Source organism: Coregonus clupeaformis, unplaced genomic scaffold (assembly GCF_020615455.1).
Source record: "Coregonus clupeaformis isolate EN_2021a unplaced genomic scaffold, ASM2061545v1 scaf1461, whole genome shotgun sequence".
NCBI classification, from domain to species: Eukaryota; Metazoa; Chordata; class Actinopteri; order Salmoniformes; family Salmonidae; genus Coregonus; species Coregonus clupeaformis.
This window is the reverse complement of record NW_025534915.1, coordinates 111,119-135,344: the sequence shown is the minus strand read 5'-3', so window position 1 is coordinate 135,344 and position 24,226 is coordinate 111,119. Positions and strand designations below refer to the sequence as shown.

The following is a 24,226-nucleotide window of genomic DNA, read 5'->3' as shown; positions in this document are numbered from 1 at the left end:
TAGAACCCCCTGGTGCTGAGAGATAGAGGTACAGTAGTAGAACCCCCTGGTGCTGGGAGATAGAGGTACAGTAGTAGAACCCCCTGGTGCTGGGAGATAGAGGTACAGTAGTAGAACCCCTGGTGCTGAGAGATAGAGGTACAGTAGTAGAACCCTGGTGCTGAGAGAGAGAGCTATAGTAGTAGAGAACCCCTGGTGCTGGGAGATAGAACGGTACAGTAGTAATGGTGTGTCAGTTTCAACTAAGAAGTTTTAGTATGTAGTTTAGTTTGCTCCAGAGGAGGTCAATGTAATGCAGCCAGCAGTATAATGCAGAGGTCTGTTACCTTTACTTCAACTGTATCCTGTTGTCTTTCCTGTGTGTTTTCCAGCCTTGGGCTATGACAGCAGAATGATGCCCTATGGTGGAGATGGCTCAGAGGTGACCGAGGCTGAGTGTTGGGCAGAATACCATGAAAACAGCGCCCATGCCAAACCTCCTCATTCCTACCTGGACGCCATCAGGACCGGTCTGGAGTGTTCTGCCACGGCCGGCCCCTACCCTGTCTCTGTCCCCTGCCCCCAGCAACAGCTCTGTCCCTACGCTGCTGCAGGACAGTGTCACTACGTAAACACCTGTCCCTATCTCCATGGTGACCTGTGTGACATTTGCAGGCTGCAGGTGCTCCACCCACACGACCCTGAGCAGAGGAGAGCTCACGAGAAGGTAGGACCTATACTACTGACCTTTAACCCTAACCCACACATGACCCCGAGCAGAGGAGAGCTCAGGAGAAGGTAGGACCCATACTACTGACCTTTAACCCTAACCAACACATGACCCCGAGCAGAGGAGAGCTCAGGAGAAGGTAGGACCCATACTACTGACCTTTAACCCTAACCCACACATGACCCCGAGCTCAGGAGAAGGTAGGACCCATACTACTGACCTTTAACCCTAACCCACACATGACCCCGAGCAGAGCAGAGCTCAGGAGAAGGTAGGACCCATACTACTGACCTTTTACCCTAACCCACACATGACCCCGAGCAGAGCAGAGCTCAGGAGAAGGTAGGACCCATACTACTGACCTTTAACCCTAACCCACACATGACCCCGAGCAGAGCAGAGCTCAGGAGAAGGTAGGACCCATACTACTGACCTTTAACCCTAACCCACACATGACCCCGAGCAGAGGAGATCTCTGTACCCACTAACTACACTGGTAGGAGTGATGCTGTCATACAAACACAACAAGAATTAGTTGTTTTGGACATCAAGTGATCAACAGAAGATAGATTGAAAACATACGATTACGTAGTTCAATGTCTATCTATGATGGTGATTATAAATGAAATAGCATGGATATTGATCAAGTCTAGATTCATAGCATGTGATGGCTGTCCCTCAGATGTGTATGTTGGTGTTTGAGGCGGACATGGAGAAGGCGTTTGCAGCGCAGCACAGCCAGGACAAGGTGTGTTCCATCTGTATGGAGGTGGTTTATGAGAAAGCTGCAGCCTCGGAGAGACGCTTCGGGATCCTCTCTTCCTGCTGCCACACATACTGCCTCTCCTGCATCCGCCAGTGGCGCTGCGCCAAGCTGTTTGAGAACAAGATCATCAAGTGAGTTAACTACTATACTGACCAAGCAGTTTGAAAACAAGATCGAGTTGATAGCTAATATACTATACTGACCAAGCAGTTTGAAAACAAGATCGAGTTGATAGCTAATATACTATACTGACCAAGCTGTTTGAGAACAAGATCATCAAGTGAGTTAACTACTATACTATACACAGCAGGCAGTTTGAAAACAAGATCATCAAGTGAGTTGATAATTACTGTACTATACACATCAAGCAGTTTGAAAACAAGATCATACATACACGTGTTTAGCAGGTGTTATTGCGGGTGTAGTGCTTCTAGCTCCGACAGTGCAGTAATATCTAACAATTTCACAACATATACCCAATACACACAAATCTAGTAAGGAATGGAATTTAAGAATATATACACTGCTCAAAAAAATAAAGGGAACACTTAAACAACACAATGTAACTCCAAGTCAATCACACTTCTGTGAAATCAAACTGACCACTTAGGAAGCAACACTGATTGACAATACATTTCACATGCTGTTGTGCAAATGGAATAGACAACAGGTGGAAATTATAGGCAATTAGCAAGACACCCCCAATAAAGAAGTGGTTCTGCAGGTGGTGACCACAGACCACTTCTCAGTTCCTATGCTTCCTGGCTGATGTTTTGGTCACTTTTGAATGCTGGCGGTGCTTTCACTCTAGTGGTAGCATGAGACGGAGTTTACAACCCACACAAGTGGCTCAGGTAGTGCAGCTCATCCAGGATGGCACATCAATGCGAGCTGTGGCAAGAAGGTTTGCTGTGTCTGTCAGCGTAGTGTCCAGAGCATGGAGGCGCTACCAGGAGACAGGCCAGTACATCAGGAGATGTGGAGGAGGCCGTAGGAGGGCAACAACCCAGCAGCAGGACCGCTACCTCCACCTTTGTGCAAGGAGGAGCACTGCCAGAGCCCTGCAAAATGACCTCCAGCAGGTCACAAATGTGCATGTGTCTGCTCAAACGGTCAGAAACAGACTCCATGAGGGTGGTATGAGGGCCCGACGTCCACAGGTGGGGGTTGTGCTTACAGCCCAACACCGTGCAGGATGTTTGGCATTTGCCAGAGAACACCAAGATTGGCAAATTCACCACTGGCGCCCTGTGCTCTTCACAGATGAAAGCAGGTTCACACTGAGCACGTGACAGAGTCTGGAGACGCCATGGAGAACGTTCTGCTGCCTGCAACATCCTCCAGCATGACCGGTTTGGCGGTGGGTCAGTCATGGTGTGGGGTGGCATTTCTTTGGGGGGCCGCACAGCCCTCCATGTGCTCGCCAGAGGTAGCCTGACTGCCATTAGGTACTGAGATTAGATCCTCAGACCCCTTGTGAGACCATATGCTGGTGCGGTTGGCCCTGGGTCCTCTAATGCAAGACAATGCTAGACCTCATGTGGCTGAGTGTGTCAGCAGTTCCTGCAAGAGGAAGGCATTGATGCTATGGACCGCCTGCCCGTTCCCAGACCTGAATCCAATTGAGCACATCTGGGACATCATGTCTCGCTCCATCCACCAACGCCACGTTGCACCAGACTGTCCAGGAGTTGGCGGATGCTTTGTCCAGGTCTGGGAGGAGATCCCTCAGGAGACCATCCGCCACCTCATCAGGAGCATGCCCAGGCGTTGTAGGGAGGTCATACAGGTACGTGGAGGCCACACACACTACTGAGCCTCATTTTGACTTGTTTTAAGGACATTACATCAAAGTTGGATCAGCCTGTAGTGTGGTTTTCCACTTTAATTTTGAGGGTGACTCCAAATCCAGACCTCCATGGGTTGATAAATTTGATTTCCATTGATCATTTTTGTGTGATTTTGTTGTCAGCACATTCAACTATGTAAAGAAAAAAGTATTTAATAAGATGATTTCATTCATTCAGAACTAGGATGTGTTGTTTAAGTGTTCCCCATTATTTTTTTGAGCAGTGTACATATATGGACAAGCAATGACAGAGCGGCATGGACTAAGATACAGTAGAATATTATAGAATAGAATGCAGTATATACAGTGGGGAAAAAAAGTATTTAGTCAGCCACCAATTGTGTAAGTTCTCCCACTTAAAAAGATGAGAGAGGCCTGTAATTTTCATCATAGGTACACGTCAACTATGACAGACAAAATGAGAAAAAAATTCCAGAAAATCCACATTTTAGGATTTTTAATGAATTTATTGGCAAATGATGGTGGAAAATAAGTATTTGGTCAATAACAAAAAGTTTCTCAATACTTTGTTATATACCCTTTGTTGGCAATGACACAGGTCAAACGTTTTCTGTAAGTCTTCACAAGGTTTTCACACACTGTTGCTGGTATTTTGGCCCATTCCTCCATGCAGATCTCCTCTAGAGCAGTGATGTTTTGGGGCTGTCGCTGGGCAACACGGACTTTCAACTCCCTCCAAAGATTTTCTATGGGGTTGAGATCTGGAGACTGGCTAGGCCACTCCAGGACCTTGAAATGCTTCTTACGAAGCCACTCCTTCGTTGCCCGGGTGGTGTGTTTGGGATCATTGTCATGCTGAAAGACCCAGCCACGTTTCATCTTCAATGCCCTTGCTGATGGAAGGAGGTTTTCACTCAAAATCTCACGATACATGGCCCCATTCATTCTTTCCTTTACACGGATCGGTCGTCCTGGTCCCTTTGCAGAAAAACAGCCCCAAAGCATGATGTTTCCAACCCCCATGCTTCACAATAGGTATGGTGTTCTTTGGATGCAACTCTCAGCATTCTTTGTCCTCCAAACATGACGAGGTTGAGTTTTTACCAAAAAGTTATATTTTGGTTTCATCTGACCATATGACATTCTCCCAATCCTCTTCTGGATCATCCAAATGCACTTCAGACGGGCCTGGACATGTACTGGCTTAAGCAGGGGGACACGTCTGGCACTGCAGGATTTGAGTCCCTGGCGCGTAGTGTGTTACTGATGGTAGGCTTTGTTACTTTGGTCCCAGCTCTCTGCAGGTCATTCACTAGGTCCCCCGTGTGGTTCTGGGATTTTTGCTCACCGTTCTTGTGATCATTTTGACCCCACGGGGTGAGATCTTGCGTGGAGCCCCAGATCGAGGGGAGATTATCAGTGGTCTTGTATGTCTTCCATTTCCTAATAATTGCTCCCACAGTTGATTTCTTCAAACCAAGCTGCTTACCTATTGCAGATTCAGTCTTCCCAGCCTGGTGCAGGTCTACAATTTTGTTTTTGGTGTCCTTTGACAGCTCTTTGGTCTTGGCCATTGTGGAGTTTGGAGTGTGACTGTTTGAGGTTGTGGACCGGTGTCTTTTATACTGATAACAAGTTCAAACAGGTGCCATTAATACAGGTAATGAGAGTAGAGGACAGAGGAGCCTCTTAAATAAGAAGTTACAGGTCTGTGAGAGCCAGAAATTTTGCTTGTTTGTAGGTGACCAAATACTTATTTTCCACCATAATTAGCAAATAAATTCATTAAAAATCCTACAATGGGATTTTCAGGATTTTTTTTCTCAATTTGTCTGTCATAGTTGACGTGTACCTATGATGAAAATTACAGGCCTCTCTCATCTTTTTAAGTGGGAGAACTTGCACAATTGGTGGCTGACTAAATGCTTTTTTTCCCCACTGTACATATGAGATGAGTAGTACAAGATATGGAAACATAATTAAAGTGACTAGTGTTCCATTTCTTTAAATGGCCAGTGATTTCAATAGGCAGCAGCAGCCTCTAATGTGCTAGTGATGGCTATTTAACAGTCTGATGGCCTTGAGATAGATGCTGTTTTTCAGTCTCTCGGTCCCAGCTTTGATGCACCTGTACTGACCTCGCCTTCTGGATGAAAGCGGGGTGAACAGGCAGTGGCTCGGGTGGTTGATGTCCTTGATGAACTTTTTGGCCTTCCTGTGACATCGGGTGCTGTAGGTGTCCTGGAGGGCAGGTAGTGTGCCCCCGGTGATGCGTTGGTCAGACCGCACCACCCTCTGGAGAGCCCTGCGGTTGCGGGCAGTGCAGTTACCGTACCAGGCTGTGATACAGCCCGACAGGATGCTCTCAATTGTGCATCTGTAAAAGTTTGTGAGGGTTTTAGATGCCAAGCCAAATTTCTTCAGCCTCCTGAGGTTGAAGAGGCTCTGTTGCGCCTTCTTCACCACACTGTCTGCGTGGGTGGGCCATTTCAGTTTGTCGGTGATGTGTACGCCAAGGAACTTGAAGCTTTCCACCTTCTCCACTGCGGTCCCGTCAATGTGGATAGGGGGGTGCACCCTCTGCTGTTTCCTGAAGTCCACGATCATCTCCTTTGTTTTGTTGATGTTGAGTGAGAGGTTATTTTCCTGGCACCACACTTCCAGAGCCCTCACCTCCTGCCGGTAGGCGGTCTCGTCATTGTTGGTAATCAAGCCTACTACTGATGTGTTGTCTGCAAACTTGATGATTGAGTTGGAGGCGTGCTTGGCCACGCAGTCTTGGGTGAACGGAGGACAGGAGGGGGCTGAGCACGCACCCTTGTGGGGTCCCAGTGTTGAGGATCAACGAAGTGGAGATGTTGTTTCCTACCTTCACCACCTGGGGGCGGCCCGTCAGGAAGTCCAGGACCCAGTTGACCAGGGCGGGATTCAGACCCAGGACCTAGAGCTTAATGATGAGCTTGGAGGGTACTATGGTGTTGAATGCTGAGCTATAGTCAATGAACAGCATTCTTACATAGGTATTCCTCTTGTCCAGGTGGGATAGGGCAGTGTGATGGCGATTGCATCGTCTGTGGATCTATTGGGGCGGTAAGCTAATTGAAGTGGGTCTAGGGTGACAGGTAAGGTAGAGGTGATATGATCCTTGACTAGTCTCTCAAAGCACTTCATGATGACAGAGGTGAGTGCTATGGAGCGATAGTCATTTAATTCAGTTACCTTGGCTTTCTTGGCTACAGGAACAATGGTGGCCATCTTGAAGCATGTGGGAACAGCAGACTGGGAAAGGGAGAGATTGAATATGTCCGTAAACACACCAGCCAGCTGGTCTGCGCATGCTCTGAGAACATAGCTAGGGATGCCGTCTGGGCCGGCAGCTTTGCTGGGGTTGACATGCTTAAATGTCTTACTCACATCGGCCACGGAGAAGGAGAGGCCACAGTCCTTCGTAGTGGGCCTCGTCGGTGGCACTGTGTTATCCTCAAAGCGGGCGAAGAAGGTGTTTAGCTTGTCTGGAAGTGAGACGTCGGTGTCGGCGACGTGGCTGGTTTTCCTTTTGTAGTCCGTGATTGTCTGTAGACCCTGCCACATACGTCTCGTGTCTGAGCCATTGAATTGCGACTCCACTTTGTCTCTATACTGATTTTTTGCCAGTTTAATTGCCTTGCGGAGTGAGTAGCTACACTGTTTGTATTCTGCCATATTCTCAGTCGCCTTGCCATGGTTAAATGCGATGGTTCGCGCTTTCAGTTTTGCGTGAATGCTGCCATGTGTCCACGGTTTCTGGTTAGGGTAGGTTTTAATAGTCACAGTTGGCACAACATCACCTATACACTTCCTGATAAACTCAGTCACCGTATCCGTGTATCGTCGATGTTATTCTCGGAGGCTACCCGAAATATATCCCAGTTTGCGTGATCAAAACAATCTTGAAGCATGGATTCCGATTGGTCAGACCAGCGTTGAATTGTCCTTAGCACGGGTACTTCCTGTTTGAGTTTCTGCCTATACGAAGGGAGGAGCAAAATGGAGTCGTGGTCAGATTTGCCGAAAGGAGGGCGGGGGAGGGCCTTATAACCATCCCGGAAGTTCGAATAGCAATGGTCGAGGATTTTAGCAGTGCGAGTACAAGTCGATATGTTGATAGAACTTTGGCAGCCTAGTCCTCAAATTTGCTTTGTTAAAATCCCTGGCTACAATAAATGCAGCCTCAGAATATGTGGTTTCCAGTTTGCATAAAGTCCAGTGAAGTTCTTTGAGGGCCGTCGTGGTATCGGCTTGAGGGGGGATATACACGGCCGTGACTATAACCAAAGAGAATTATCTTAGGAGATAATACGGTCGGCATTTGATTGTGAGGTATTCTAGGTCGGGTGAACAAAAGGACTCGAGTTCCTCTATGTTACTACAATTACACCATGAGTCGTTAATCATGAAACATACACCTCCGCCCTTCTGCTTCCCGGAGAGATATTTATTCCTGTCTGCGCGATGAACTGAGAACCCATCTGGCTGGACCGATTTCGACAGAATATCCCAAGAGAGCCATGTTTCCGTGAAACAAAGTATGTTACAGACCTTGATGTCGCTCTGGAAAGAAATCCTTGCCCGGAGCTCGTCGATCTTGTTATCCAGAGACTGAACATTAGCGAGTAGTATACTTGGAAGCGGTGGGTGGTGTGCGCGCCTCCTAAGTCGGACCAGCAGGCCGCTCCGAGTGCCTCTCCTCCGCCGGCGATGTTTTGGTTCAGCCGCTGGAATCAGTTCAGTTGCCCTGGGAAGAGCAAACAAAGGATCTGCTTTGGGAAAGTCGTATTCCTGGTTGTAATGCTGGTGGGTTACCGCCACTCTGATATCCAATAGTTTTTCCCGGCTGTATGTAATGATACAAAACACTTCCTGAGCTAATAATGTGAAAAATAATACATAAAAAACAAAATACCGCAAAGTTTCCTAAGAGCTAGTCGCGAGGCCGCCATCCACGTCGGGGAATCAGCTGAGTTGTATAGTAAGGTGAGTTGTATAGTAGTTATCAAGTGAGTTGATAACTACTATACTATAAACACCAAGCAGTTTGAAAACAGGATAGTGAGTGTATATAACTACTATACACACCAAGCAGTTTGAAAACAAGATCATCAAGTGAGTTGATAATTACTATACTATACACACCAAGCAGTTTGAAAACAAGAGCATCAAGTGAGTTGATAACTACGAAACTGACCAAGCAGTTTGAAAACAAGATCATCAAGTGAGTTGGTAACTAATCTAATATACATACCAAGCAGTTTGAAAACAAGATCATCAAGCGATTACTCACCTCGAACTGGACTGTATAATTTTTATTTTTTACGTTTCGGACGCGAAGGATTTACTGCTGATACCGGACCAGGCCGAAATCCCCGTCATTCACATAAAGAAGAGACGCCGATACAGGGGACGCAGATCCGGGTGCCTTGTGAGAATTCGGCTAGTGGGTAACCAGACTCTACCATCCGTCCTATTGGCCAACGTGCAATCATTGGAGAATAAACTGGATGAGCTCCGTTCAAGACTATCCTACCAACGGGACATTAAAAACTAATCCAGAGGCGGCGCTCCTAGTGGCTGGGGACTTTAATACAGGGAAACTTAAATCCATTCTACCTAATTTCTACCAGCATGTTAAATGTGCAACCAGAGGGGGAAAAAAACCCTAGACCACCTTTACTCCACACACAGAGACGCATACAAAGCTCTCCCTCGCCCTCCATTTGGCAAATCTGACCATAATTCTATCCTCCTGATTCCTGCTTACAAGCAAAAACTAAACCAGGAAGTACCAGTGACTCACTAAATACAGAAGTGGTCAGATGACGCAGATGCTAAGCTACAGGACTGTTTTGCTAGCACAGACTGGAATATGTTCCGGGATTCATCCGATGGCATTGAGGAGTATACCACATCAGTCACCAACTTCATCAATAAGTGCATCAATGACGTTGTCCCCACAGTGACCGTACGTACATACCCCAACCAGAAGCCATGGATTACAGGAAACATCCGCACTGAGATGAAGGGTAGAGCTGCCGCTTTCATGGGGCAGGTCTCTCACCCGGACGCTTATAAGAAATCCCACTATGCCCTCCGACGAACCATCAAACAGGCAAAGCGTCAATATTGGACTAAGATTAAATCCTACTACACCGCCTCTGACGCTCGTCGGATGTGACAGGGCTTGAAAACTATTACAGACTACAAAGGGGGAAGCCCAGCCGCGAGCTGCCCAGTGACACCAGCTAAATGACTTCTATGTGCGCTTTGAGGCAAGCAACACTAAAGCATGCATGAGAGCATCAGCTGTTCTGGGCGACTGTGTGATCACGCTATCCGTGGCCGATGTGAGTAAGACCTTTAAACAGGTCAACATTCACAAGGCCGCAGGGCCAGACGGATTAACATGATGTGTACTCAGAGCATCCGCTGACCAACTGGCAAGTGTCTTCACTGACATTTTCAACCTGTCCCTGACCAAGTCTGTAATACCTACATGTTTCAAGCAGACCACCATAGTCCCTGTGCCCAAGAACACCAAGGTTACCTGCCTAAATGACTACTGACCCATAGCACTAATGTCTGTAGCCATTAAGTTCTTTGAAAGGCTGGTCATGGCTCCCATCAACACCATCATTTCAGAAACCCTAGACCCACTCCAATTCGTATACCGCCCCAACAGATCCACAGATGATGCAATATCTATTACACTCCACACTACCCTTTCCCACCTGGACAAAAGGAACAGTTATGTGAGAATGCTGTTCATTGACTACAGCTCAGCGTTCAACACCATAGTGCCCACAAAGCTCATCACTAAGCTAAGGACCCTGGGACTAAACACCTCCCTCTGCAACTGGATCCTGGACTTCCTGACAGGCTGCCCCCAGGTGGTAAGGGTAGGCAACAACACGTCTGCCACGCTGATCCTCAACACGGGGGCCCCTCAGGGGTGCGTGCTCAGTCCCCTCCTGTACTCCCTGTTCACCCATGACTGCATGGCCAGGCACGACTCCAACACCATTAAGTTTGCCGACGACACAACAGCGGTAGGCCTGATCACCGACAACGATAGGGAGGAGGTCAAAGACCTGGCAGTGTTGTGCCAGGACAACAACCTCTCCCTCAACGTGATTAAGACAAAGGAGATGATCGTGGACTACAGGAAAAGGAGGGCCGAGCACGTCCCCTTTCTCATCGACAGGGCTGTAGTGGAGCAGGTCGAGCGCTTCAAGTTCCTTGGTGTCCACATCACCAACAAACTATCATGGTCCAAACACACCAAGACAGTCGTGAAGAGGGCACGACAATGCCTATTCCCCCTCAGGAGATTGAAAAGATTTGGAATGGGTCCTCAGTTCCTCAAAATGTTCTAAAGCTGCACCATCGAGAGCATCCTGACTGCTTGCATCACCGGAGCTGTTGCCAGAAAATGTAATGTTCATTTTTCTACCATAAGCCACCGCCAACGTAATTTTAGAGAATTTGACAGTACGTCCAACCGGCCACACAACCGTAGACCACGTGTAACCACACCAGCCCAGGAACTCCACATCTAGCTTCTTCTGCCCAAACTGTCATAACGTTTCGGGGAAGCTCATCTGTGTGCTCGTCGTCCTCACTAGGGTCTTGACCTGACTGCAGTTTGGCGTCGTAACCGACTTCAGTGGGAAAATGCTCACATTTGATGGCCACTGGCACGCTGGAGAAGTGTACTCTTCACGGATGAATCCCAGTTTCAACTATACCGGGCAGACCGCGTGTATGGCGTTGTGTGGGTGAGCGGTTTGCTGATGTCAACATTGTGAACAGAGTGCCCCATGGTGGCGGTGGGGTTATGGTATAGGCAGGCATAAGCTACGGACAACGAACACAATTGCATTTTATCGATGGCAATTTGAATGCACAGAGATACCGTGACGAGATCCTGAGGCCCATTGTCATGCCATTCATCCGCCGCCATCACCTCATGTTTCAGCATGATAATGCACAGCCCCATGTCACAAGGATCTGTACACAATTCCTGGAGGCTGAAAATGTCCTAGTTCTTCCATGGCCTGCATACTCACCAGAAATGTCACCCATTGAGCTTGTTTGGGATGCTCTGGATCGACGTGTACGACAGCGTGTTCCAGTTCCTGCCAATATCCAGCAACTTCGCACAGCCATTGAAGAGGAGTGGGACAACATTCCACAGATCACAATCAACAGCCTGATCAACTCTATGAGAAGTAGATGTGTCGCTCTGCATAAGGCAAATAGTGGTCACACCAGATACTAACTGGTTTTCTGATCCACGGCCCCACCTTTGTTTTTTAAAGGTATCTGTGACCAACAGATGCGTATCTGTATTCCCAGTCATGTGAGATCCATAGATTAGGGCCTAATGAATTTATTTCAGTTGACTGATTTCCTTCTATGAACTGTAACTCAGTAAAATCTTTGAAATTGTTGTGTTTATCTTTGTGTTCAGTGTTGATACTATACTGCGCCATGCAGTTTGAAAACCAGATCAAGTAAGTACATATTCTACATTTCTGGATCTGCACCCATATTTATATGCGTTACTGAGTAGTTTATATGTAGAAAATAGTAAAAATAAAGAAAAACCCTTGAATGAGTAGGTGTTTTTAAAACCCATATTCATATGCATTACTCAGTATATGGGTCCAGATCCAGAAATGTAGAATATGTACGTACTTGATCTGGTTTTCAAACTGCTTGGCGCAGTATAGTATCAACACTGAACAGAAAAAGATTTTACTGAGTTACGGTTCATATAAGGAATGCAGTCAATTAGGATCAAGTCCATGTAATATTATTAATTCTGATCTTAGATCAGCCACTCCTACTCTGGAGAGTTTGATGAATATGCACCCTGATCTGGTTGTTTCATCCATTACCATGGCTACCAGTGGCTACTATAAGTACTGTTATTACTGTGTATGCTGTGTAGTTCAGTGTAGCGACTCAGATGATCAGGTAACACTGACAACTTGAGAGAGTTGCAGCTAGTTGAGCAACAGGATGCCACTGTGATGTGAAGCAGAATGACTGGCCATAATATACAGTGATGTGGCTAACTGTGTGCCTCTCTCTCCAGGTCGTGTCCAGAGTGCAGAGTGGTGTCTGAGTTTGTCATCCCCAGCGGTTACTGAGTGGAGGACCAGGATGTGGCTAACTGTGTGCCTCTCTCTCCAGGTCGTGTCCAGAGTGCAGAGTGGTGTCTGAGTTTGTCATCCCCAGCGGTTACTGGGTGGAGGACCAGGATGAGAAGAACAGACTGATAGAGGACTTCAAGTCTGGAGTCAGGTGTGTGTGTGTGTGTGTGTGTGTGCGTGTTTATTTATTTATTTATTTATTACAGTACCAGTCAAAAGTTTTAGAACACCTACTCATTCCAGGGTTTTTCTTTATTTTTTACTATTTTCTACATTGTAGAATAATAGTGAAGACATCAAAACTATGAAATAACACATATGGAATCATGTAGTAACCAAAAAAGTGTTAAAGAAATCAAAATATATGTTATATTTTAGATACTTCAAAGTAGCTACCCTTTGCCTTGACGACAGCTTTGCACACTCTTGGCATTCTCTCAACCAGCTTCACCTGGAATGGTTTCCCAATAGTCTTGAAGGAGTTCCCAGATATTCTGAGCACTTGTTAGCTGCTTTTCCTTCACTCTGCCATCCGACTCATCCCAAACCATCTCAATTTGGTTGAGGTCGGGGGATTGTGGAGGCCAGGTCATCTGATGCAGCACTCCATTACTCTCCTTCTTGGTCAAATAGCCCTTACACAGCCTGGAGGTGTGTTGGGTCATTGTCCTGTTGAAAAACAAATGATAGTCCCACTAAGCGCAAACCAGATGGGATGGCTTATCGCTGCAGAATGCTGTGGTAGCCATGCTGGTTAAGTGTGCCTTCAATTCTAAATAAATCACTGAAGGTGTCACCAGCAAAGCACCATCACACCTCCTCCTCTATGCTTCATGGTGGGAACTACCATAACACCTCCTCCTCCATGCTTCACGATGGGAACCACACATGCAGAGATCACCCATTCACCTACTCTCCGTCTCAAAAGACACCGCGGTTGGAACCAAAATCTCAAATTTGGATTCATCAGACCAAAGGACAGATTTCCACCGGTCTAATGTCTATTGCTCGTGTTTCTTGGCCCAAGCAAGTCTCTTCTTCTTATTGGTGGCCTTTAGTAGTGGTTTCTTTGCAGCAATTCGACCATGAAGGCCTAATTCACACAGTCCCCTCTGAACAGTTAATGTTGATGTGTCTGTTACTTGAACTCTGAAGCATTTATTTGGGCTGCAATCTGAGCTGCAGTTAACTCTAATGAACTAATACTCTGCAGCAGAGGTAACTCTGGGTCTTCCATTCCTGTGGCGGTCCTCATGAGAGCCAGTTTCATCATAGCGCTTGATGGTTTTTGTGACTGCACTTTAAGAAACTTTCAAAGTCCTTGAAATGTTCCTGATTGACTGACCTTCATGTCTTAAAGTAATGATGGACTGTCATTTCTCTTTGCTTATTTGAGCTGTTCTTGCCATAATATGGACTTGGTCTTTTACCAAATAGGGCTATCTTCTGCATACCCCCCCTACCTTGTCACAACACAACTGATTGGCTCAAACGCATTAAGAAGGAAAGAAATTCCACACATTTTAAGAAGGCACACCTGTTAATTGAAATGCATTCCAGGTGACTACCTCATGAAGCTGGTTGAGGGAATGCCAAGAGTGTGCAAAGCTGTCATCAAGGCAATGAGTGGCTACTTTGAAAAAATATATTTTGATTTGTTTAACACTTTTTTGGTTACTACATGATTCCAAATGTGTTATTTTGTAGTTTTGATGTCTTCACTGTTATTCTACAATGTAGAAAATAGTAAAACAATTAAGAAAAACCCTGGAATGAGTAGGTGTGTCCAAACTTTTGACTGTCTGAATACAGTGGGGGAAAAACGTATTTAGTCAGCCACCAATTGTGCAAGTTCTCCCACTTAAAAAGATGAGAGAGGCCTGTAATTTTCATCATAGGTACATGTCAACTATGACAGACAAATTGAGAAGAAAATAATTCAGAAAATCACATTGTAGGATTTTTAATGAATTTATTTGCAAATTATGGTGGAAAATAAGTATTTGGTCACCTACAAACAAGCAAGATTTCTGGCTCTCACAGACCTGTAACTTCTTCTTTAAGAGGCTCCTCTGTCCTCCACTCGTTACCTGTATTAATGGCACCTGTTTGAACTTGTTATCAGTATAAAAGACACCTGTCCACAACCTCAAACAGTCACACTCCAAACTCCACTATGGCCAAGACCAAAGAGCTGTCAAACGCGGGGGGACCTAGTGAATGACCTGCAGAGAGCTGGGACCAAAGTAACAAAGCCTACCATCAGTAACACACTACGCCGCCAGGGACTCAAATCCTGCAGTGCAAGACGTGTCCCCCTGCTTAAGCCAGTACATGTCCAGGCCCGTCTGAAGTTTGCTAGAGTGCATTTGGATGATCCAGAAGACGATTGGGAGAATGTCATATGGTCAGATGAAACCAAAATATAACTTTTTGGTAAAAACTCAACTCGTCATGTTTGGAGGACAAAGAATGCTGAGTTGCATCCAAAGAACACCATACCTACTGTGAAGCATGGGGGTGGAAACATAATGCTTTGGGGCTGTTTTTCTGCAAAGGGACAAGGACGACTGATCCGTGTAAAGGAAAGAATGAATGGGGCAATGTATCGTGAGATTTTGAGTGAAAACCTCCTTCCATCAGCAAGGGCATTGAAGATGAAACGTGGCTGGGTCTTTCAGCATGACAATGATCCCAAATACACTGCCCGGGCAACGAAGGAGTGGCTTCGTAAGAAGCATTTCAAGGTCCTGGAGTGGCCTAGCCAGTCTCCAGATCTCAACCCCATAGAAAATCTTTGGAGGGAGTTGAAAGTCCGTGTTGCCCAGCGACAGCCCCAAAACATCACTGCTCTAGAGGAGATCTGCATGGAGGAATGGACCAAAATACCAGCAACAGTGTGTGAAAACCTTGTGAAGACTTACAGAAAACGTTTGACCTGTGTCATTGCCAACAAAGGGTATATAACAAAGTATTGAGAAACTTTTGTTATTGACCAAATACTTATTTTCCACCATAATTTGCAAATAAATTCATTAAAAATCCTACAATGTGATTTTCTGGAGAAAAAAAATCTCATTTTGTCTGTCATAGTTGACGTGTACCTATGATGAAAATTACAGGCCTCTCTCATCTTTTTAAGTGGGAGAACTTGCACAATTGGTGGCTGACTAAATACTTTTTTCCCCCACTGTATACTAACTATACTACATATACTTACATTTTACATTTACATTTTAGTCATTTAGCAGACGCTCTTATCCAGAGCGACTTACAGGAGCAATTAGGGTTAAGTGCCTTGCTCAAGGGCACATTTACGTCATTTAGCAGACGCTCTTATCCAGAGCGACTTACAAATTGGTGCATTCACCCTATAGCCAGTGGGAAAACCACTTTACACATTTTTTTTTTATTTTTTTTTTATTTTTTTAAATTATTTTTTTACTTACTATACTACACACTACATGCACTAACTATACTACACACTACATGCACTAACTATACTACACACTACATATACTAACTATACTACACACTACATGCACTAACTATACTACACACTACATGCACTAACTATACTACACACTACATATACTAACTATACTACACACTACATGCACTAACTATACTACACACTACATATACTAACTATACTACACACTACATACTACATATACTAACTACGCTACATATACTTACTATACTACACACTACATATACTAACTATACAACACACAACATACTACACACTACATATACTTACTATACTACACACTACATGCACTAACTATACTACACACAACATACTACACACTACATATACTAACTACACTACATATACCTACTGCACACTACATATACCAGGAATACCTGGGATAGTATAAAAGTAATCGTTCTACCCCCCTACCCCACCCCACTAAAAACAAATAAATTACTATTTAAAAAAAAAAAAAATCAATTTCTTTTTAAAACAAAACAAACTAAAACCAAAAACCAATGAAGTATACTCTAGTATACTACTAGTCTACTACTCTAGGATTCTACTAGGCTGCTACTCTAGGATACTACTAGGCTACTACTCTAGGATACTACTAGGCTACTACTCTAGGATTCTACTAGGCTGCTACTCTAGGATACTACTAGGCTACTACTCTAGGATACTACTAGTCTACTACTCTAGGATTCTACTAGGCTACTACTCTAGGATACTACTAGGCTACTACTCTAGGATTCTACTAGGCTGCTACTCTAGGATACTACTAGGCTACTACTCTAGGATACTACTAGGCTACTACTCTAGGATACTATAAGGATACTACTCTAGGATACTACTCTAGGATACTACTCTAGTATACTACTAGTCTACTACTCTAGGATTCTACTAGGCTGCTACTCTAGGATACTACTAGGCTGCTACTCTAGGATTCTACTAGGCTGCTACTCTAGGATACTACTAGGCTACTACTCTAGGATACTATAAGGATACTACTCTAGGATACTACTCTAGTATACTACTAGTCTACTACTCTAGGATTCTACTAGGCTGCTACTCTAGGATACTACTAGGCTACTACTCTAGGATACTACTAGGCTGCTACTCTAGGATACTATTAGCATACTACTCTAGGATATTACTCTAGGATACTACTCTAGGATACTACTAGGCTACTACTCTAGGATTCTACTAGGCTGCTACTCTAGGTTACTACTAGGCTACTACTCTAGGATACTACACTAGGATACTACTAGGCTACTACTCTAGGATACTACTAGGCTACTACTCTAGGATACTACTAGTCTACTACTCTAGGATTCTACTCTAGGATACTACTAGGCTACTACTCTAGGATACTACTAGGATACTACTCTAGGATACTACTAGGCTGCTACTCTAGGATACTACTAGGATACTACTCTAGGATACTACTAGGATACTACTCTAGGATACTACTCTAGGATACTACTATTCTACTACTATAGGATACTACTAGGCTGCTACTCTAGGATACTACTAGGCTTCTACTCTAGGATACTACTAGGCTACTACTCTAGGATACTATTAGGATACTATCTAGGTTACTACTATGCTACTACTCTAGGATACTACTAGGCTACTACTCTATGATACTACTAGGCTACTACTCTAGGATACTACTAGGCTACTACTCTAGGACACTACTAGGCTACTACTCTAGTATACTACTAGTCTACTACTCTAGGATTCTACTAGGCTGCTACTCTAGGATACTACTAGGCTGCTACTCTAGGATACTACTAGGCTACTACTCTAGGATACTACTAGGCTACTACTCTAGGATACTATTAGGATACTACTCTAGGATACTACTAGGCTGCTACTCTAGGATATTACTAGGCTACTACTCTAGGATACTACTAGGATACTACTCTAGGATACTACTAGGCTACTACTCTAGGATACTACTCTAGGATACTACTCTAGGATACTACTCTAGGATACTACTAGGCTACTACTCTAGGATACTACTAGTCTAATACTCTAGGATACTACTAGGTTACTACTCTAGGATACTACAAGGCTACTACTCTAGGATACTACTAGGCTACTACTCTAGGATACTATAAGGATTCTACTCTAGGATACTATTAGGATACTACTCTAGGGTACTACTAGGTTACTACTCTAGGATACTACTAGTCTACTACTCTAGGATACTACTAGGCTACTACTCTAGGATACTATAAGGATTCTACTCTAGGATACTACTAGGCTACTACTCTAGGATACTACTAGGCTACTACTCTAGGATACTACTAGGCTACTACTCTAGGATTCTACTAGGATACTAGGCTACTACTCTAGGATTCTACTAGGATTCTACTAGGCTACTACTCTAGGATACTACTAGGCTACTACTCTAGGATACTACTAGGCTACTACTCTAGGATACTATTAGGATACTATCTAGGTTACTACTATGCTACTACTCTAGGATACTACTAGGCTACTACTCTATGATACTACTAGGCTACTACTCTAGGATACTACTAGGCTACTACTCTAGGATACTACTAGTCTACTACTCTAGGATACTACTCTAGGATTCTACTAGGAATCTACTAGGATACTGCTCTAGGATACTACTAGGCTACTACTCTAGGATACTACTAGGCTACTACTCTATGATACTACTAGTCTACTACTCTAGGATACTACTAGGCTACTACTCTAGGATACTACTAGGATACTACTCTAGGATACTACTCTAGGATACTATTAGGCTACTACTCTAGGATACTACTAGGATACTACTCTAGGATACTACTCTAGGATACTATTAGGATACTACTAGGCTACTACTCTAGGATACTACTAGGATACTACACTAGGATACTACTCTAGGATACTACTAGGCTACTACTCTAGGATACTACTCTAGGATACTACTCTAGGATACTACTATAGGATACTATTAGGCTACTACTCTAGGATACTACTAGGATACTACTCTAGGATACTACTCTAGGATACTATTAGGATACTACTAGGCTACTACTCTAGGATACTACTAGGATACTACTCTAGGATACTACTAGGATACTACACTAGGATACTACTATGATACTACACTAGGATACTACTCTAGGATACTACTAGACTACTACTCTAGGATACTATTAGGCTACTACTCTAGGATACTACTAGGCTACTACTCTAGGATACTACTAGGCTACTACTCTAGGATACTACGGCAGGTAGGGCGGCAGGTAGCTTAGTGGGTAAGAGCGTTGTGCCAGTAACCGAAAGGTCGCTGGTTCTAATCCCCGAGCCGACTAAGTGAAAAATCTGTCTGTGCCCTTGAGCAAGGCACTTAACCCTAATTGCTCCTGTAAGTCGCTCTGGATAAGAGCGTCTGCTAAATGACCAAAAATGCACACAAAAAATAAAATAAAAAATGCACTACTAGGCTACTACTCTAGGATACTACTAGGATACTACACTAGGATACTACTCTAGGATACTATTAGGATACTACTCTAGGATACTACTAGGCTACTACTCTAGGATACTACTAGGCTACTACTCTAGGATACTACTAGGCTACTACTCTAGGATACTACTAGGATACTACTCTAGGATACTACTCTAGGATACTACTCTAGGATACTACTAGGATACTACTCTAGGATACTACTAGGCTACTACTCTAGGATACTACTAGGCTACTACTCTAGGATACTACTAGGCTACTACTCTAGGATACTACTAGGATACTACTCTAGGATACTACTCTAGGATACTATTAGGATACTACTAGGCTACTACTCTAGGATACTACTCTAGGATACTATTAGGATACTACACTAGGATACTACTCTAGGATACTTTTAGGATAGTACTCTAGGATACTGCTAGGCTACTACTCTAGGATACTACTAGGCTACTACTCTAGGATACTACTAGGCTACTACTCTAGGATACTATTAGGATACTATTAGGATACTACTAGGATACTACTCTAGGATACTACTCTAGGATTCTACTAGGAATCTACTAGGATACTGCTCTAGGATACTACTAGGCTACTACTCTAGGATACTACTAGGCTACTACTCTATGATACTACTAGTCTACTACTCTAGGATACTACTAGGCTACTACTCTAGGATACTACTAGGATACTACTCTAGGATACTACTCTAGGATACTATTAGGCTACTACTCTAGGATACTACTAGGATACTACTCTAGGATACTACTCTAGGATACTATTAGGATACTACTAGGCTACTACTCAGGATACTACTAGGATACTACTCTAGGATACTACTCTAGGATACTACTAGGTACTACCTAGACTACTACTCTAGGATACTACTCTAGGATACTACTCTAGGATACTAATATAGGATACTATTAGGCTACTACTCTAGGATACTACTAGGATACTACTCTAGGATACTACTAGGATACTACTCTAGGATACTACTCTAGGATACTATTAGGATACTACTAGGCTACTGCTCTAGGATACTACTGATACCCTAGGATACTACTAGGATACTACACTAGGATACTACTAGGATACTACACTAGGATACTACTCTAGGATACTACTAGGCTACTACTCTATGATACTACTAGGCTACTACTCTAGGATACTACTATGATACTACACTAGGATACTACTCTAGGATACTACTAGACTACTACTCTAGGATACTATTAGGCTACTACTCTAGGATACTACTAGGCTACTACTCTAGGATACTACTAGGCTACTACTCTAGGATACTACGGCAGGTAGGCGGCAGGTAGCTTAGTGGGTAAGAGCGTTGTGCCAGTAACCGAAAGGTCGCTGGTTCTAATCCCCGAGCCGACTAGGTGAAAAATCTGTCTGTGCCCTTGAGCAAGGCACTTAACCCTAATTGCTCCTGTAAGTCGCTCTGGATAAGAGCGTCTGCTAAATGACCAAAAATGCACACAAAAAATTAAATAAAAAATGCACTACTAGGCTACTACTCTAGGATACTACTAGGATACTACACTAGGATACTACTCTAGGATACTATTAGGATACTACTCTAGGATACTACTAGGATACTACTAGGCTACTACTCTAGGATACTACTAGGCTACTACTCTAGGATACTACTCTAGGATACTACTCTAGGATACTACTAGGATACTACACTAGGATACTATTAGGATACTACTCTAGGATACTACTAGGCTACTACTCTAGGATACTACTAGGCTACTACTCTAGGATACTACTAGGCTACTACTCTAGGATACTACTAGGATACTACTCTAGGATACTATTAGGATACTACTAGGCTACTACTCTAGGATACTACTCTAGGATACTATTAGGATACTACACTAGGATACTACTCTAGGATACTTTTAGGATAGTACTCTAGGATACTGCTAGGCTACTACTCTAGGATACTGCTAGGCTACTACTCTAGGATACTACTAGGCTACTACTCTAGGATACTATTAGGATACTACTAGGATACTACTCTAGGATACTACTCTAGGATACTACTATAGGATACTATTAGGATACTACTCTAGGATACTACTAGGATGGTACTCTAGGATACTATTAGGATACTACTAGGATACTACTCTAGGATACTTTTAGGATAGTACTCTAGGATACTACTAGGCTACTACTCTAGGATACTATTAGGCTACTACTCTAGGATACTACTAGGCTACTACTCTAGGATACTACTAGGCTACTACTCTAGGATACTACGGCAGGTAGGGCGGCAGGTAGCTTAGTGGGTAAGAGCGTTGTGCCAGTAACCGAAAGGTCGCTGGTTCTAATCCCCGAGCCGACTAAGTGAAAAATCTGTCTGTGCCCTTGAGCAAGGCACTTAACCCTAATTGCTCCTGTAAGTCGCTCTGGATAAGAGCGTCTGCTAAATGACCAAAAATGCACACAAAAATAAAATAAAAATGCACTACTAGGCTACTACTCTAGGATACTACTAGGATACTACACTAGGATACTACTCTAGGATACTATTAGGATACTACTCTAGGATACTACTAGGCTACTACTCTAGGATACTACTAGGCTACTACTCTAGGATACTACTAGGCTACTACTCTAGGATACTACTAGGATACTACTCTAGGATACTACTCTAGGATACTACTCTAGGATACTACTAGGATACTACACTAGGATACTATTAGGATACTACTCTAGGATACTACTAGGCTACTACTCTAGGATACTACTAGGCTACTACTCTAGGATACTACTAGGCTACTACTCTAGGATACTACTAGGATACTACTCTAGGATACTACTCTAGGATACTATTAGGATACTACTAGGCTACTACTCTAGGATACTACTCTAGGATACTATTAGGATACTACACTAGGATACTACTCTAGGATACTTTTAGGATAGTACTCTAGGATACTGCTAGGCTACTACTCTAGGATACTACTAGGCTACTACTCTAGGATACTACTAGGCTACTACTCTAGGATACTATTAGGATACTACTAGGATACTACTCTAGGATACTACTCTAGGATTCTACTAGGAATCTACTAGGATACTGCTCTAGGATACTACTAGGCTACTACTCTAGGATACTACTAGGCTACTACTCTATGATACTACTAGTCTACTACTCTAGGATACTACTAGGCTACTACTCTAGGATACTACTAGGATACTACTCTAGGATACTACTCTAGGATACTATTAGGCTACTACTCTAGGATACTACTAGGATACTACTCTAGGATACTACTCTAGGATACTATTAGGATACTACTAGGCTACTACTCTAGGATACTACTAGGATACTACACTAGGATACTACTCTAGGATACTACTAGGCTACTACTCTAGGATACTACTCTAGGATACTACTCTAGGATACTAATATAGGATACTATTAGGCTACTACTCTAGGATACTACTAGGATACTACTCTAGGATACTACTAGGATACTACTCTAGGATACTACTCTAGGATACTATTAGGATACTACTAGGCTACTACTCTAGGATACTACTAGGATACTACTCTAGGATACTACTAGGATACTACACTAGGATACTACTAGGATACTACACTAGGATACTACTCTAGGATACTACTAGGCTACTACTCTATGATACTACTAGGCTACTACTCTAGGATACTACTATGATACTACACTAGGATACTACTCTAGGATACTACTAGACTACTACTCTAGGATACTATTAGGCTACTACTCTAGGATACTACTAGGCTACTACTCTAGGATACTACTAGGCTACTACTCTAGGATACTACGGCAGGTAGGGCGGCAGGTAGCTTAGTGGGTAAGAGCGTTGTGCCAGTAACCGAAAGGTCGCTGGTTCTAATCCCCGAGCCGACTAGGTGAAAAATCTGTCTGTGCCCTTGAGCAAGGCACTTAACCCTAATTGCTCCTGTAAGTCGCTCTGGATAAGAGCGTCTGCTAAATGACCAAAAATGCACACAAAAATTAAATAAAAATGCACTACTAGGCTACTACTCTAGGATACTACTAGGATACTACACTAGGATACTACTCTAGGATACTATTAGGATACTACTCTAGGATACTACTAGGATACTACTAGGCTACTACTCTAGGATACTACTAGGCTACTACTCTAGGATACTACTCTAGGATACTACTCTAGGATACTACTAGGATACTACACTAGGATACTATTAGGATACTACTCTAGGATACTACTAGGCTACTACTCTAGGATACTACTAGGCTACTACTCTAGGATACTACTAGGCTACTACTCTAGGATACTACTAGGATACTACTCTAGGATACTATTAGGATACTACTAGGCTACTACTCTAGGATACTACTCTAGGATACTATTAGGATACTACACTAGGATACTACTCTAGGATACTTTTAGGATAGTACTCTAGGATACTGCTAGGCTACTACTCTAGGATACTACTAGGCTACTACTCTAGGATACTACTAGGCTACTACTCTAGGATACTATTAGGATACTACTCTAGGATACTACTCTAGGATACTACTATAGGATACTATTAGGATACTACTCTAGGATACTACTAGGATGGTACTCTAGGATACTATTAGGATACTACTAGGATACTACTCTAGGATACTTTTAGGATAGTACTCTAGGATACTACTAGGCTACTACTCTAGGATACTACTAGGCTACTACTCTAGGATACTACTAGGCTACTACTCTAGGATACTACTAGGC

The 24,226-nt window shown here is 43.6% G+C and overlaps 1 protein-coding gene across 1 annotated transcript in view; it reads left to right on the top strand.

Moving 5' to 3' along the window:
- Nucleotides 1-371: 371 nt before the first annotated feature.
- Nucleotides 372-24,226, top strand: part of LOC121577531 (probable E3 ubiquitin-protein ligase makorin-2) — a gene marked incomplete at its 5' end in the record, with an annotated part of 35,086 nt that continues 11,231 nt past the window's right edge. The window contains 3 exon segments of the mRNA XM_045218247.1: nt 372-706; nt 1,392-1,606; nt 12,520-12,630. Of these exon segments, the coding sequence (XP_045074182.1) occupies nt 372-706; nt 1,392-1,606; nt 12,520-12,630 (661 nt within the window).